General features: G+C 40.4%; 1 protein-coding gene across 1 annotated transcript; it reads left to right on the plus strand.

Annotated features, from left to right (window-relative positions):
- Positions 1 to 12,031: 12,031 nt before the first annotated feature.
- Positions 12,032 to 14,263, plus strand: LOC128127787 (uncharacterized). The gene is made up of 6 exons (XM_052766477.1): positions 12,032 to 12,155; positions 12,268 to 12,306; positions 12,646 to 12,739; positions 12,873 to 13,069; positions 13,715 to 13,818; positions 14,195 to 14,263. Exons 1-6 carry the CDS (start codon positions 12,032 to 12,034, stop codon positions 14,261 to 14,263), a joined length of 627 nt encoding a protein of 208 aa, XP_052622437.1.
- The last annotated feature ends 3,315 nt before the right edge of the window (positions 14,264 to 17,578 follow it).

The following is a 17,578-nucleotide window of genomic DNA, read 5'->3' on the forward strand; positions in this document are numbered from 1 at the left end:
CTGTAGAGTACAGTTCGCGAAGTCTATCCCAAACTTCCTTTGCCGTCATGCATGAGCTGACCAACCTGAAGGTGTCGGACTGAAGGGCAAATCTTATCAATCTTAACGCCTTGATATTACACTGGAATTTATCTTTTTCATCTTGTGCAATATCTTTGACATCCTTCAGCAGATCGTTATACTCCTTTTGAGTTTTAACAATTCTTGACATTGCAGAATGAGAAAAAGGTCCATTAATGATTGCTTCCCATATGAGGTATCCATTACCCTCAGATCCTATAACGTAGTCTTCGAAGTGATGCGCCCAGATTTCATAATCATGGGTATATAGGATTGGAATCTTCGTGGTTCAACCGATGCTGTTGGAAATATTGATGGGGTTTGATTGCGACTCGTCCATTATGATCGAAAAACCTGTTCAAAGATCAGACTTGTAATAAATCAGATTAGGGCAAAACAATAAATATCAAGATACGTCAATAATGAGATGACGGCTCAATAAATATCATTAATTGCGGAAAAACCCTAATTGAAACCTTTTCATAGAAAAGAAGTGTATCGATTACACAGCCTCCTGCTCTGATACCAATTGATGAGATTAAAACTTAATCTTGAAGATCGATTAGATCTTAAACAGGTAAATAAAGATCAAACAGCAAGAACGTAAAAGTAATGAACAACTTAAGTATGAATCAAACGAGTCGAATGATTATAAAATAACCCTTAGAAGAGCTCGATCAAGAACATCAACTGTAGAGGTTCGGAGGTTTACAAGAACGATTAAAAGAACCTGTAATGCTATCGTTATTCTCTAGATCAATCATTAACCTAATATGCATGCAAGCATATACTTATATAGTAAACTAGCAAGCTCACGGTATGGACAGGCCCAAAACCGGAGTACAAAATTAATGGACTAACAGCCGAGCCCATTGACGCAATCTTCAAACGAATCTTCAACCCAACAAATACAATGCAAGTACTCGTAACAATATCATTCATAGATGTGGTCTCTCCATAATTTCTCCAAAATTTGCTTCTGCTGAAAGAACCTTAGCTGAATAGAAGGCTATTATTGAACATTTTGTTGTTGAGGTTGACAAGAAGAAGAGGGTTGATGAATTCTCACTAGAATTAATTATTCCACCTATGCTAATGTCTTCTCAAGAGGAATCTCTCATGGCCCTATTGTAAAGTTTAGGTGTACTAAGACAAAAGGGGAGAAGATTCTCACTTTCCACTTAATTAGGTAGCATAATTAAGGTGAATATCTTAAAAGAACTATAGTATCCATGCTTGTTAAATACAGAGACTCAAAATTGTTATAAATTCAAGGGATTGTGAAAGATCATAAGGGTATTCATGCACACATATTAAGGTTTTCATCGTCTTAATGATTAACAAAGTTAGGAATCTAGATTTGGTTCCTCTTCCTGATGCATCCTCTATACTTGTTGCTCTATTTTCTGCTAGATCTGTAAGAAGGTCCCAAACACTCAAAGTTCTTACTTCCCTATGGGGATATATGCATCAGCAACACTCTTCCAACTGATGTTGTGTGTGTTAGACATTTTTTTATTAGATAAACAGAAAATGGGTTATTTTATGTTGATGATCATGATCGTATGTGTTGGATTAGGTGTCTAAGCCCATAACTATTTTGGTATGTACTTGACCTAATTGTGAGCATGGTCCTTTTGGGTTGCCCTCACCATAGCAACTGATAGGATGAATTAATGATAAATAGGTTTAATTATAATTTATTAATATATTATGTGAATAATATATTAAAAGAGAAATCACATTGTTTAATTAATATTAGTCAAGATTAATTAAGAATTAGTTTTGTGGCTAAAAGAGATTAATTAAACTTGGGGGACTAATATTGTAATTATAAGATAATTGCATTGTGGGCTATAGATTCCTATTGGAAAGAGGATTGGACGAAATCTATGGGAAGCCCATATGGATTTCGTCCAAGGGATTTCTAAAGGGACTCCATGAGTTGCTTAAGGCCTAAGCAGTGAATTAGGGTTTTCCCTGAAAACCCTAGCAGCCCACATAAGTATAAAAGGACCCTAGGGCAGCCGAAACATGGCTAAGCATTCCTTGGAGTTTCTTGGACGTTTTGGTGCCTCCTCCCTCTCTCATTGTTCATCTTGTTGCTCATGGTGTTTGTGACTCCATTAGAGGTGCAACATTTGAGGCACTAAGCTTTTAGAAGTCAAGATCAAGAGGAATTGAGATTGTTCATGCTACATAACAATCAAGGTAAGATCTAAATCCTATTCTTATGTTAATATCGATTATCACATGCTAGATCTAGGGTTTATTGCTTTGGTATTCAATGTTGTATGTTTAATTAGAAAAACCTAGATCAAAGCAATTAGGGTTGCATGAACACCATAGGAATGATGTTATGCTCATAATCTAACAGTCGTATCAGAGCCTAGGTCGTTTTTCTAGCCAAATAGATGCAAAGTTAACTGCCAAAGGATCAAAAGGTCGATTTTTTTTGCTGTTTGTGCCGCCGACTCGGCGAGTCCATCAGTAAACTCGCCGAGTATCCCCGACTCGGCGAGTCCATCAGTGGACTCGACGAGTAGGTTGAACTCGACGATTCCATCAGTAGACTCGGCGAGTCCACGGTGCTGTTGATGAGATTTTCGATTTTTTGAGCAGACTTTGCTAAGGATAATTACCTAAACTTGCTTTTATTGCCTAAACTCGATTTTCAATGTTTGGAAGGATTATCCTTCTCAAAATTAATGGATTTGGTTAAATATGGATAGTATAGGATTCTTATTAGTCAAATATTTGACCTATAAGATTGAAGAGTTTCAATTTACACCCTTTAGGTTTTATAGTTTATATTTGAACTTAAAAGTTTAAGTTTTTGAAATTTAAATGGGCTAATATCATAAAAACCAGTAAGTTTTCCAAAAATTGTCGATTTTACCCTTTGACATTTTTTAGGTTCAATGATGCCTAATATTTATACGATTGTGTCAAAATTGTCATTTAACAGGTAACCAACCGGTTACCTGTTGCAAGTGAAGATTGTCCCCTCTTCTCCTTCACACTCATGTACACACACAAACACACACTCCAAAATTGATGTAACACCGTAAAAATTAGAACAATTTTTCACTTTTGAAAAACACATTTTTAATTAAACAATTCATTCACAAAACGTCATAACATCAAGTTTTCAAATCACAATGTCTCCCAAGATCAAAATACATCCAATTCCCATATGTTTGTACGAATCAAGCCGGCGCCTTCCCGAGGTCATCACTGGTACCTGAAACACATAACACCGAACACTGTAAGCATAAGCTTAGTGAGTTTCCCCAAAATACCACAATAATCACATAATAGCCACTTGAGGCTGTAACTCTGTTGACCCTCTGGTCAATGTGTCTTAGTGGGGCCCTCCAGCCCCAACTCTCTGTGGGCCCTCTGGCCCTAGCTCTAGGGACCCGAAAGTCCCAACTCTGTAACTCTGAATCATGCATATCGCATACAATAAATCAGAACACATAATAACATGCAATCACACTGGCATATAACTCTATAATACTCTGTCTCTTAACTCTGTTACCACACTAGGTAAAGTATAGTGAGAAGACTCACCTCGGGTGTCTCGGTAAATATCTGTCTCGGAATAAATGTGATCTAGCCTCCACCTAATCACACAAAGTAATACACCCATAAATACAACTGAACTCAACCCTAAAGGTCAAAAACGTCAACGGTCAACTTTGACCGGACTCGGCGAGTGCACTAGGGCGACTCGACGAGTCTATACGTGTCCACTGACTCCCTTGGATCCTCTCTTGACACGTCGAGTGCTTCCCTAACTCGACGAGTTCCACCTGTCATGAATCGCGGGACCACCACGACTCAACTCGCCGAGTCTCAAGAACAACTCGGCGAGTTCAGGCTTGACTCAGCCCCACCCCTTGACTCTCCCTGACTCACTGAGTCGACCCCTCAACTTGGCAAGACCACTCGCTGAGTCGTTACGGGCAAACTTCATGCTACTCGCCGAGTCTATTCTTCAGACTCGGCGAGTCCATGCCATGCATAAACTCAAACTCACTTCTGAGGTCAGATCTATTCCATACAATCATAGATCTGGCCTCCCCAGGCATGATAATCACGTAAAGTCCAAACCTTGGCGCTCAAACAACAACTATTTGCTCATAAATGATGTTTTAGCCCCATATCTCACAACTCTAGGTCAATACTCTCATGAACCCTCATAAATCTTAAGGAATAAAGCTTCTCTGGACCTCTATGGATCTCATCTCAAGCCTCATCACAAATAGGGACGAAATGGACATCAAATCTAACCAACAAAGGGGTCAAGAAATGTCACACCCCCAAACCAAGGATGGCGGAAACGTCCAGGGGTGGAGGACTTCATGCACAGTATCACAACAACGTGTATAATAGTGCTCAAAGTAAATGCAACCGTCATAAATATAATTGAAAAGTTACACCAAAGTATATGTTTACATGTTTCAAAATCAATTACATTATGATGACAAAAACAAATTGTTGACGGTTTAACGTCCCATCCTCAAAGCGCTGAAGTTTTCCTGTTTCGCTGATTTCCTGAGAATACAAGTAGTTTTGAAAGAGTGTCAACAATTAAGTTGGTGAGTTCATAAGAGTTTTGTTTGGAGTAGAAACCGTTTTCCTTTTTAAAATCGATAGAGTTGATTTCCAGAAAATCCAATATTTTCTTAGTTAAGTGTAAACAGAATATTCCTATATGACGTATTAATGAACCCTAGATTGACCCATAGATTTCCCCTATAATCGTCCAGCGTATATAAGTTATATAAGATTTAAGTTAGATAAAACGTTGAATATAGTGGGTCTGCCCTAGGTCCACAACCCAACGAGGAACAAGAGATGAGGCGGGCACCACCAATTCTAAGTCAATCCAGACTAAATTCTTATATGACTCAAGCATATACGCTCAACGATTATAGTTGAAGTCTAACAATGCGAAAATTTAATGTGGACTTAAATCCAAAAACCGGAACCAAACCCTAGTGTAGTGTACGAAATAGTAATAGTGACTGTGAACCTAAAGTATGCATACTATAGTTTACCAAAAGTGGTGGTGATGGTGAATATAACCTATACATATCATAGTTCATCGGATAGTAATAGTGATTAGTGAACATGAACTATGCATATTATAGCTTATCAAAAGTGGTGGTGATGGTGAATATAACCTATACATATCATAGTTCATCGGATAGTAATAGTGATTAGTGAACATGAACTATGCATATTATAGCTTATCAAAAGTGGTGGTGATGGTGAATATAACCTATATATATCATAGTTCATCGGATAGTAATAGTGATTAGTGAACATGAACTATGCATATTATAGCTTATCAAAAGTGGTGGTGATGGTGAATTCCTTTATAGTTTATCACTTTGTTAGTAATATATATATATATATATATATATATATATATATATATATATATATATATATATGTATATATATATATATATATTTGCCGTAACTATACCGATTATAACTAGCGTGTTCGTTTGTGGGGGGTATAATGGCTTAACTATACTTATTATAGTTTATCATAATTATCCATAGTGGTAATAACTCCTTTGTATGTGTAAAACCTTTAATATTGTGTTTGTTATGTAAAATAACCCTAAACTATACCTATTATAGTTTATTAAATATTTGTGTGGGTAGTGAGCATAAGCCTTACTTGTCATAATTTACCAATGTTTATTATTTTAATGGATATAGCCTTGTAATATCATTTATATATTTACCATACTTGTGGAGATATAAATCCATTTGTTTTCTGATGTATGTCTATATAAGAATACAAAATTGTCATATATTGCAACAACACATAATCACATAATGATGTATACCTTGCTCAACATGTTACAAGGTGAAATGAAATTTATAGTGTTTTTCTGTTAATAACATTTTCTGTAACTGGTATTGGAAAAATTGTAGAAAAATCATAAAATGTCCAAATCAAGTTTTGTAACTTCTGATAGTTTGGAAAGTGAGTCTAGTTTGTTCTTAATTTTTATTATAATTTTTAATGACTTCTTACTTGTGTGAAAAAGTCCATAATCACAGACTGGTCCAGATTGATGTTTGAAATGATAGGCAGTTTTGTAAAAATCACCATAAATTGTAGAAAAATCGTATGGAGATGTGCAAGTAGTCATTTTAAAGCTAGGAAGTGGAACTATATGCACCTAAAACAGTTTTGAAAACTAAAATGTTTAAGATGTACAAAACAGTCCGTGAATGGAGTTGAACGTTTCTGATGAAGGCTGTTAGAAAAGTTTAGTTATGTTCTTGGTGTTTTAGCTTGTATTCCCCCCCTAAAAACTTGAGAAAACATGAAAATGTAGGGGTATGAACTCACATTAAGTGATTTCAGTAGGTAAGTGTTGAAGAAGAGAAGTGTTCAACCCAAGAACACTTGAAGAATCACTTGAAGATTCGAAGATCTAACACAATTATGAGAGAGTTTGTGTAAGATATCCATGATTCGAGTGGAAATAATTGAGATAATCATAAAGAGAATGGATTATTCTTACCAAATGTGGAGGAAAATCCCAAGATCAGCCCTCAAATCTCGAGTTCTAGAGAGGGAAAATGAGAGAGAAAAGAGTTTGCTCGTTTTGGTGAAAAGAGAGAAAATGAGAGAAATGAGGAGAGAGGATGAATATTCAGCTCTCAAAAACGTGGGAAGGAGTGATGATTGAGTGGAAAGGACATTGATGTGACCTAGGTAAGGTGGGGAGGTGTGGCTGGTCATAGAGTGGGTGTGGGAGTGGTTGCTTGTGTCATAAAGTAAAGCAAAGTCAACACTCCACCTCTTTGTACTTTACCCACTTGCTTTTATTATTTAAATAAAGATTTTTATGAAAATATGATTAAATTGTGAATATTTAGGGTTTATTATGTTAAAATATGATTTTGGGTGAAACCCCCGCGTTAAAATAATTAAAAACGGGCCTTAAACGTAAAACTATGCGAAAACCGGGAGAAAATGAGTTCCCAGCGAGACCTCTCGGTCCTAGGCCAAGGTTCGGTCCCTAGGCCGAGGCTCGGTCCATGCTGATGCTGAGTCGGAAACGAAAGGCGCGAGCCAGAAGCGAGAAGCGAAGGGCGAGGGTCCGTCCGAAGGCTCGGTCCGAAGTCAGAAACGAAGGTCAGAAGGGAAGCTTCGGTCCGGAGATAAAAGGCGAGAAGTCAGAACCAAACGAACTGTAGTGAACAGTAGAATGTGACGTTGTTTTATCGGTTTGGCTCGTCACTTACCACTGTTTTAGGTTAAGGAGATCTAGATGTATGTACTTTCCGATTTATGATCCCTTATTAGAATAGCGAGTTGTTTAGTAATTACATAACGTAAGCCCTAGTACACAAGGGTTAGTTGAGTCGACCGGTTTGACTTGTTGACTTCAGTTGACTTTGAATTGACCGGAAATTGACGGTTGTCACAAGAAACCCTAAACCCCCATGTTCAACAAAACAACAGAAAAAGGGAGCCAAATATACCTCCAAGATGATGCTCTGAGCTCCAAAATAAAAAGATGTCCACCTCCCTTGCCTTCTCTTAGCTAGAATCTCCTTTGCCTTGCCAAACAAAGCTTCAAGGGTCAACAATGGCCTCTTCTCTCTCCCAAAACGCTCAAATCTCTTTAGGGTTTCTCTCTAGGGGTTGGTGGCCGCAAATGACGGCTATAAGCCCCTTTAAATAGGTTTCATACCCTGGAAATTAGGGTTTCATTAAACAGCATGGACTCGCCGAGTCCACTTTTGGACTCGCCGAGTCCAGACGCGAACCCGCGCCCAAAACCCCGATCCTACTCGGCAAGTTTGGACTCCAACTCGCCGAGTCTCCTCACAATTCACCCAAAAATACAAGAATAATTTATACCTGGAAATCCGGGGTGTTACAATTCTCCCCCACTAGAATTAGACTTCGCCCTCGAAGTCTCGCTCTGCAAATAACTCCGGATGCTGCTCACGCATCTCACTCTCCGGCTCCCAAGTCATCTCGGACCCCTTCCGATGTTGCCACTGAACCAAAACCAAAGGTACCTTCTTGCTTCTCAAAACCTTGATTTTCCGATCTCTGACTGCCACCGGTCTCTCAGCCTAATTCAGGCTCGCATCCACCTGAATATCCTCTAATGGTACCACTGCCGACTCATTGGCTATACACTTCCGCAATTGCGACATGTGGAAAGTGTCGTGAATCTGACCCAACTCTGCTGGCAACTCCAAACGATAGGCTACCCTGCCTACCCTCGCGACTACCCTGAATGGACCAATATATTGGGGCCCCAACTTGCCCCTCTTCCTGAATCGAATCACTCCTTTCCAAGGAGAGACCTTTAGGAGCACAAAGTCGCCGACCTGAAACTCAAGCTCAGAACGACGTCTGTCCGCATAACTCTTCTGACGACTCTTAGCAGTCAACAACCTCTGTCTGACTTGCTGGATCTGCTCTGTCGTCTGAAGCACGATCTCGGTACTGCCCATAACACGCTGCCCGACCTCTCCCCAGCAAATGGGAGTCCGACACCTCCTCCCATACAACAACTGAAAGGGTGGCATACCAATGCTCGAATGATGGCTGTTGTTGTAGGAAAACTCTGCCAGGACAAATACGTGTCCCAACTTCCCCCGAAATCCAACACACATGCCCGGAACATGTCCTCAAGCGTCTGAATCATCCGCTCACTCTATCCGTCATTCTGGGGGTGATATGCGGTACTAAAGTGCAGCCTAGTACCCAACTCCTCATGAAACTTCTTCCAGAACCTGGAAGTGAAACGCACATCCCTATCTGAGACAATCGAGATCCGCACTCCATGCCGAGATACCACTTCCTTCACGTATATCTCTGCCAACTTCTCTACGGAAGAGCTCTCACCGATAGCAAGGAAGTGGGCGCTCTTTGTCAACCTGTCCACAATCACCCAAATTGCATCGACTCCCCTAGCAGTCCTTAGCAATTTGGTGATAAAATCCATGGTAATCTATTCCCACTTCCATTCGGGAACCTCCAACAGCTGCAACTTACCATGCGGTCTCTGGTGCTCGGCCTTAACCCTACGGCAGGTTAAGCACCACTCAACAAACCATGCGACATCCCTCTTCACACATGGCCACCAATACTCCCTCCTCAGGTCTAAATACATCTTGGTGGCCCCAGGATGGATCGAGAACTTCGACCGATGAGCCTCCTCCATCAAAATGGTATGCGTCCCTCCAACAAACGGTACCTAGATATGCCCCTGAAAAGTCATAAGCCCCCGGCCATCGATAACGAACCTCGATACCAACCCAACAACTCGCTCTTTCTTCTGCATCTCAGGCTGCACAGCCTCAGCCTGTGCCCCACGAATGGCGTCCAACACCGGAGCTATCACGGTCAATCTCAAACATACATCTCACAACGGGGTGCTCTCCGCCCTGCGGCTCAGTGCATCGGCTACAACATTATACACTACTAGAAAAACATCCTTTTACGACGCGCAAAACACGACGCCCTTTGATTTATGTTACGCATTAGAGAGCGACATTAAAAAAGAGTCATCTCTTCAAAACTTTTAAGAATTTAGGTCGCGCATTACTAAGTGCCCTTAAATAAGTGTCTCACGAAAAGAAATTAAAAACACGGAGGGCGCTTTATTTTAAAGGCGCGTCCTCTATATTTGTCGCTTTATAATTTTAATGAAAACGCGCGTTTAGTAGAGGTGGGAAACGAAATCCCCAAAATTTTGAAAAGTCGTCTTCTACCTTCTTTCTATCTTTCATCTTCTCCCCTCTCCCTCCTTCTCTCTCCTCTCTGATCCGCTTCCCCGCCACTCCTGACCTCCTTATCGATCTCATCAAACATCGTGTCCCATCCTTAATACCTCGCGGGAATCTAAAATTTAGAAAACCCCGTACTAAAAAAGTCTAAGAAACTAGGGTTTTTTCATCCCTTAAAGAACGACCCACATCCTCCATAGATCGATCTCTATCGCTTCATTTCTCACAAGAAATCAAACACTTTACGTTCATAGGGCCACAATTGCAAGGATGCTCACTCACCTTTCTAGAGAATACCTTCGCATATATAACACGATCATCTTCACAAAAATGGCTGCCACCATTGCTTGAGTGGGCTCAAGCTACGATCAACAATCGGAGCTCAAAGCTTTCAACCAAACAAAAACCGGCGTCAAAGGCCTCGTCGATGCCGGAATCCAATCGGAGCTAGGGCTTTTTGTGAAGAACTTGCCCCGCCTTTCTCTACTACGTGTTCTCTCTTCTACATCTCCACCCTCCAATGAAATCCAATCACCAGCGATCCTATAACAGTTCTTTCTCATGCTCGAACCCTAGCTCTCACCTCGTACCTTGCTACATCTCTATAGCGACAGCGGCTAAACAGAAACTCCACCACCTCTAACGGCGGCTCGAACCCATTGATTATCTCAATTTCCTCCTCTGTTTGGGCAATGAAAACTAATGACAAATAAACAACTTCATTTTTTGATTCAATTGCTTGATTTTGTCGACTCATATACGATTGCATCAGCAGCTGATCCAGTCTCACACCAAAATCTATTTGAAGAAGATTAGAGACTGTTCAGCTACAATCACGAATGACACAACCTTCACTCTCCTCCGCCTTCTGTATACATGCTTCTTTGGTATCTACATGTGCGCCAAGGGACTGCATCACAAGTAACTCTGGTGACATGTATGTGAAGTTCCCAATTCAATAAATGCTACCATACCTAGATCTCGAGTATTCTATTGACTTTTTCTTTAATTTGCAGAAGTTCTCCTGGATTGGCATTTTAACGTGTGGATAATACTCTTCTTGAAGATGATGAGCCTTTTAAAGCTCCTGTTCGTTTTCAACTTCTCGGGTAAATAAAGAAACATAAAGGCGTTGAACGTATATCTTTGTGGCTGCCTCAGGCTCCCCCTGGATATTTATAAATGGTTTAGTGTTATCCTCCGCATTGATAACTAGGATCTGAATTGTTTTATATGTTTGGAATTGCAGATGAAACCATTATCTAACATATCATTGAGCAATATTGGATTTAGTCTCCATAGCAGGCTTGATTACCTCAATGCCACTGTTTGCTTCTCATTGGCCGCCAGATCATATAATGATAAACTTGAAGCTTGGGAGCCTCTTGTTGAACCTGTTGATGGTGTCTTAAGGTGGGTTATCTCTTTCTCTAGAATTTTTCAAATAGGTTTTAGTGATAAATTTCTGAAGGGATCCCTTTTCTCTTTCTTTCTCCTTGTTTAATGTCTTCTTGTTTGGTTTCAATGTCCAGGTACTAAAATGATGTCAATACTCCAAGTGCTGCATCTCAATTACTTTTGCTGTCACAATGACTTTTGCTATCACTGGCTTGGTCTTAGGTGCAGCCCAAAATATCCTTGTCTGTACACGAAGAACTGCATCTTGGGGAGCACATATCTGCTCATCTGGGACCTACAATCCATTTCTTCAATGTAAGTTGATACTTGATATAATAAACTTAAAGTTTTTCAATTGAATTTCAAGCGCTTTCCTAACTACACTAACTTCCCCAGAAATCTGTTTGTTATTCAAGACAAAAGAAAAAATTATGAGTTTGATGGCAGACAGCATGGGTTTTTAGATAAATCCTGATTCAAAAATAAGCTTACCTGAACCAATTCGTCAGAAGAAGATGCACATGCAGGAAGTTTATCCCTTGGAAGAATCCTTATTTGTTCCACCATTCTTTCAAACACACAAAACAGACCCTTCTGCACATAAGAACCCAAATATTTCCAAAACTCTTCCACTTTTAACCTTATTTTCTTGAGATACATTAACACCAGTACCCTTCTTTTCTGGTTCTCACCTTTATGTCACCTTTGTAAATGGTGTTGTGATTTGAATGATGTTTATTTTTCTATTTTTCTCCATTATGTCGTCTATTAATATATGCAGGTTGCATATAATTACAGTTATGTCCCTGTAGAAGCGTATCTGTATTTTGTGTATAATGGTAGATTCTCTGTGGATGGTGTGCTTTCCGATAATCCAGTGACTCCATCAGCAGCTTTTAGTAAGTTTTGAACCCTTTAAATCTCATGATATGATTCTGCATATATTGAAAAAGGTTGAATGCATTAAATAACATTTTATTTCCATAAGTTAATATTTCTACAACCATGCAGGTTGTTTTTCTCATATTGGGAAAAAACATTCTCAGTCAGGTGTGTCATTTTATACACAATCATTTAACATTTATATATATTCATCATAAATCATAAATTAGATCCATTGTTGCTTCAGGAAAAGGAAAGCCTTTAATTATCTCATTTGAAGGAGCAATTGGGGAGTTTCCAGGGTGTAGCGATTCAACATACATAGGCTTGTGCAAGAAGCAGTAAGCCTTTAATTATCTCATTTGATGTTTGAAAATTATATTGAGAAAATAATGGAAAGCATGGGAAATGGAAGGGTTGTCGATAGGGTATCTGCATTTGATCCATAACTTCACCCCTGAGTCTCACAGTCTTTATGTTTTAGTAACATTTCATTTTTCATTCAAGATGGTATAGATACAACATATCTGAGGTTTGTTGCATCAAATGCTGAAGCTGGTTCAATTATCGGAAAGGGTGGAATCATAGGAAAGGGTGGATTGTACCCAATAGCTCATGTGGTGGAATCATAGGAAAGGGTGGATCCATGATTAGGTAAGACCAAATTTGATCTATTACTTTGTAATTTTAAATTCGTGACAACTTCCATTTTTGATATGTTATTACATTTACAGGTCCTTCATTGAAGACTATGGACCTAACATTAAGATCTCCCCTCAGGGTCACAACTATATTGGATTAAATAATAGGCTTGTAACAGTGAATGACACCCTACAACAACTGGTGCAAGCTATTAATCTGATTTTATTCAAATTATCCGAAGATCTCTACTATCTTCAGTCCGTTGGCCCCCTATTTCCATATGTTGATGGTATGCTTTTTTTTTTGTTACCGATTTCCATCATACATAGAAGAGTCCAGCAGGACTCATCACATGCATGACACAAGGAACTACTAGTCTTCTTAGTAATACAGTTTATGCCATAAGTGATGCTGCCACCCAAGTCAGTTGAGCAACACATAAGGTACATTTAATTCCTATTTTTATTTTTAAGTCCATGCTGTTAAATTAAACTAAGATGTTGCCCAGGGTATCATTGCTTTTACAATGGACGACCCATCTGCATCAGCTTTTTATCTATTTATTTTTCTATTATCATATCTTGTCACTTCTCAATGACATTATGTGTTTGTTATAGGATCAAGTACCAGAGAATGATGTCAAAGGAATTTCTAAGGATAAACCATTGTATGATCTATTTGTTTCTTTACTTTAATGAGTAAAATTAAAGTTCTAAGGATATTCATATTCCCCTTCATTCTTGATTTATATATCTACATGGTATAATTATTTTTAATTCTTCCTTTTGCAAAAAGGTATGCTTTTGCTCAGTAGGAGGTTTTGCTCTCCTTGAAGAAGAGTGGCAAAATTGATGAATTATTATTACAAGTAAAGCCAGCTGTCCATTTTTTTATTTTTTTATATTAACATTTTAAATTTATAAGACTTAACAAGATTACCTCAATCATGCTTTTCAGGGTAAAGAGTACATCTTGTTGCTAAACTCAGATAATTTGGTTGAAGTTGTGGACCCAAGTATCCTTTTTAAGTTTATAATTGTTAGTTTCTTTTTGACTTAATGAACTTAATATATATATATATATATATATATATATATATATATATATATATATATATATACATACATATATATATATATATATATATATATATATATATATATATATATATATATATATTTGAGTATGGCTTCTCAAATATTTTTATAAACATCATTTATCCTGGGAAAAATGTTATAAATTAAACAATTAAACAATAACCAACTATATGATTTTGGGATCCTTATGATATGTACCAGAGATTCTAAATCATCTTATCCAGAAGAACATTGAGTATTGCATGGAGGTAATTACTATAATGCCTTTTTCTTATATTTACTTTGAAAATGTTAATTCTTACCTTTTGTCTATGTAGGATCCACCAGGAGCAGGAAAAACACAAACAATTCTTGGGCTTCTTAGTGCCATATTACAAACCAGCTGAGTATATAAGTATGTTAGTAACTTATGTAGGTAACAATATTGTTCATAGCTGGGCTGTTAATGTTCCTGTTTGTTTTCGTTTATGCAGGTAACAATCTTGTTGAAAGGACTTATGAATCAAATATTAATGGTAACAAGTTTAACACTCGAGTCCTTACGATTAGATGTTAATGGTAACAAGTTTAACACATGTGTCTTTGTTATACATACAAATTAAATGCAATGGATTATATTTTTTGTATATGGTATTTTATTTTATATTGTGCAATGGATTGTATTTTTTGTATATGGTATTTTATTTCTATTTTCAGAGATTAAATGCAAATTTAATTTATAAATTAATAAATATATAAATATATTTTTTTTAAAAAAAAAATTAAAATTACGATACGCAAAAATGTGTGTCGTCTTCATTTATGACATGGCCTTTCTTGACTGGTGCTTCCTTGATACGCATTGCGTGTGATAAACACGCGCGTCGTAAGGTTACGACACGCAAATGCGTGTCGTCTTCCTTTATGACAGGGCCTTCCTTGATACGCATTGCGTGTCATAACCGCGCGTCGTAAATGCGCGTCATAAATGCGCGTCGTAAATGCGCGTCGTCTATAGACGACGCGCAAAAGCGCGTCATCTCTCTTTATGACAGGGCCTTCCTTGACGCGCATTTGCGTGTCGTCTGAGCATTTTACGACGCGCAATGAGCGTCGTAAAAGGCCTTTTTCTAGTAGTAGCCTTGCCCGGGTGGTACAAGATCTCACAATCATAATCTTTGACCACGTCTAACCACCTTCTCTGTCGCATGTTTAGGTTGGGCTAATCCATCAAATACTTCAGGCTCTTGTGGTCCATGTATATCGTACACCGAACCCCGTAAAGATACTGACGCCAACATTTGAGGACGAACACCACTGCCCCCAACTCAAGATCGTGGGTGGGATACCTCGTCTCATGAGGCTTCAGCTGCCTCGATGTGTATGCTATCACATGCCCTCTCTGCATCAGCACTGCTCCCAACCCCAAGATCGATGCATCACAATACACCACAAAGTCCTCCATCCCCTCCGGGAGGGCTAACACTGGGGCTTCAAATAGCCTCTGGCGAAGCGTCTCAAAGGAGGTTTGCTGCTTTGGTCCCCATGAAAAAGTGACACCCTTCCAGGTTAACCTGGTGAGTGGCACGGCGATCTTGGAGAAATCCCTAATAAACTCCGATAATAGCCTGCCAACCCCAGGAAACTCCTGATCTCGTACGGTGACCTCGGCACCTCCCAACTCATCCCTGCCTCCATTTTGGCCGAGTCGACCAAAATCCCCTTCTGGTTAACGAGGTGCCCTAGGAACTAGACCTCTCGCAACCAGAAATCACACTTGGAGAATTTGGCGTAAAGCCTCTCCGATCTCAGAACTCCGAGGATCTCCCTCAAATGCTCCTCATGCTGCTCTCTGGATCTCGAATACACCAAAATATCGTCGATGAACATGATCACCGACCGATCCAACATCGGCCTGCACACTCTATTCATGAGATGCATGAACACTGCCGGGGCATTGGTGAGTCCGAAAGGCATCACCACAAACTCATAATGCCCATAACGAGTCCTGAACGTTGTCTTCTGGATGTCCTCGTCTCGAACCCTTACCTGATGATACCCCGACCTCAAATCGATCTTGGAGAACCAAGATGCTCCCTGCAGCTGATCAAACAAATCATCGATCCTCGGCAACGGGTAAGGGTTCTTGACCGTCAGCTTGTTCAACTCCCGGTAATCAATGCACATCCGGTGTGAACCATCCTTCTTTTTGACAAAAAGGATAGGCGCTCCCCATGGTGAGCTGCTCGGCCGAATAAACCCCTTCCCCAACAGCTCCTGAAGCTGCGAGGATAACTCTTGCATCTCTGGAGGTGCGAGGCGATATGGCACCTTGGCAATAGGCGCGGCCCCCGGAACCAAATCGATACTGAACTCCACTTGCCTCACGGGTGGCACACTCGGAAACTCCTCTGGAAATACATCCGGGAACTCACGCACTATCGGAACCTCCTCAACTGACCTCGGTCTCCCTGAATCAACCTGTGTATCCATCACATACGCCACAAAGCCCTTACAGCCCTGCTGTAGACACTGCCTCACCCTAGCGGCCGAACAAAACGCCGACCCAGAACGTGTACCCTCGCCATACACCGTAAGAACTCCCCCACTAGGGTCTCGTATAGTCAACAGTTGTCGCTTGTATTCGATAACCGCACCGAATCTACTCAACCAGTCCATTCCCACAATGGCACAAACATCACCCATCGCAATAGGAATCAAATCTATCGGGAACTCAACACCGAAAATCTCGAATACACACTCTCGGATCACCTCTGTGGCATAAATCACCCTCTCGTCAGCTATGGAAACTCTCAGAGGCCGGCTCAACGCCTCACGACTAACACTGATATGCTGACTAAAAGCCAAGGATACAAAAGACCGACTCACACCCGAGTCAAATAACACCAAGGCGGGTACAGAATTCACAAGAAAAGTACCTACGCATAACATAATATAAGCACAATATCTCAACATCAAAATAAATACATGAAAGAATACATACCAGCCACGACATGGAGCGCTGCGCGGACCTCCTCCGTGGTCAACTGAAAGGCTCTCCCTCATGCCCTCGGTGCTTCGGCCTTCACTGGCCGACTCTCGGTAGCTCTGATGGCGGCAGGGGCAGATCCCTGAGGTGCTCCCTGTGCTGATCCCCTCAACTACGGACACTCTGCCTTCTGGTGTCCGTTCTAGTTGCAGTGAAAACATACTGCAAACCCCTTGGGGTAGTCCTTGGCCATATGCCCCTCTTTGCCACATTTGTAGCAAGACCCTGCTCTGCACACTCCGTCATGGCTCTCGCCGCACTTGCCACAAGTGCGGCCCCTCTGGTTCCCTGATCTCGAATCGGCGGGCTTGGCCCGCTTGGCTACCGGCTGGGACTGCGCCGATAGCCGATCCCTCCCCTGAGACTCAGCCTGCACCCTAGCCTGAGTCTCCAGCTCTATCTCCCTCTTCCAGGCATTTTCCTGAAGCTCGGCAAATGTCCGGTACGTCGAGTTCGCCACGAAATCACGTATGTCCCTCCTCAGAATGCTCATATATGGAATCATACGTGCTTGCTCGGAGGACACGTGCTCTGGGTAGAACATCGCCCGCTCATGAAACATCCTCGTGATCACAGTAACAGACTCAGTACCCTGCTTGAGGGTCAGAAACTCCTAGGCCAAACGCTCCCTCTCCACCTGGGGAACGTACTCATCTCGGAACATAGTAGTGAA

The sequence above is a fragment of the Lactuca sativa genome, chromosome 8 (assembly GCF_002870075.4).
Source record: "Lactuca sativa cultivar Salinas chromosome 8, Lsat_Salinas_v11, whole genome shotgun sequence".
Lineage (NCBI taxonomy): Eukaryota > Viridiplantae > Streptophyta > Magnoliopsida > Asterales > Asteraceae > Lactuca > Lactuca sativa.

Bases quoted from the DNA above. Each gene is read 5' to 3' on its own strand.
- LOC128127787 (XM_052766477.1), top strand. From the start codon at position 12,032: ATGCAGGTTGCATATAATTACAGTTATGTCCCTGTAGAAGCGTATCTG. The intron at 12,156-12,267 runs GTAAGTTTTGAA...ACAACCATGCAG, and splicing joins GACTCCATCAGCAGCTTTTA to GTTGTTTTTCTCATATTGGG. The intron at 13,819-14,194 runs GTTAGTTTCTTT...TTGTCTATGTAG, and splicing joins TCCTTTTTAAGTTTATAATT to GATCCACCAGGAGCAGGAAA.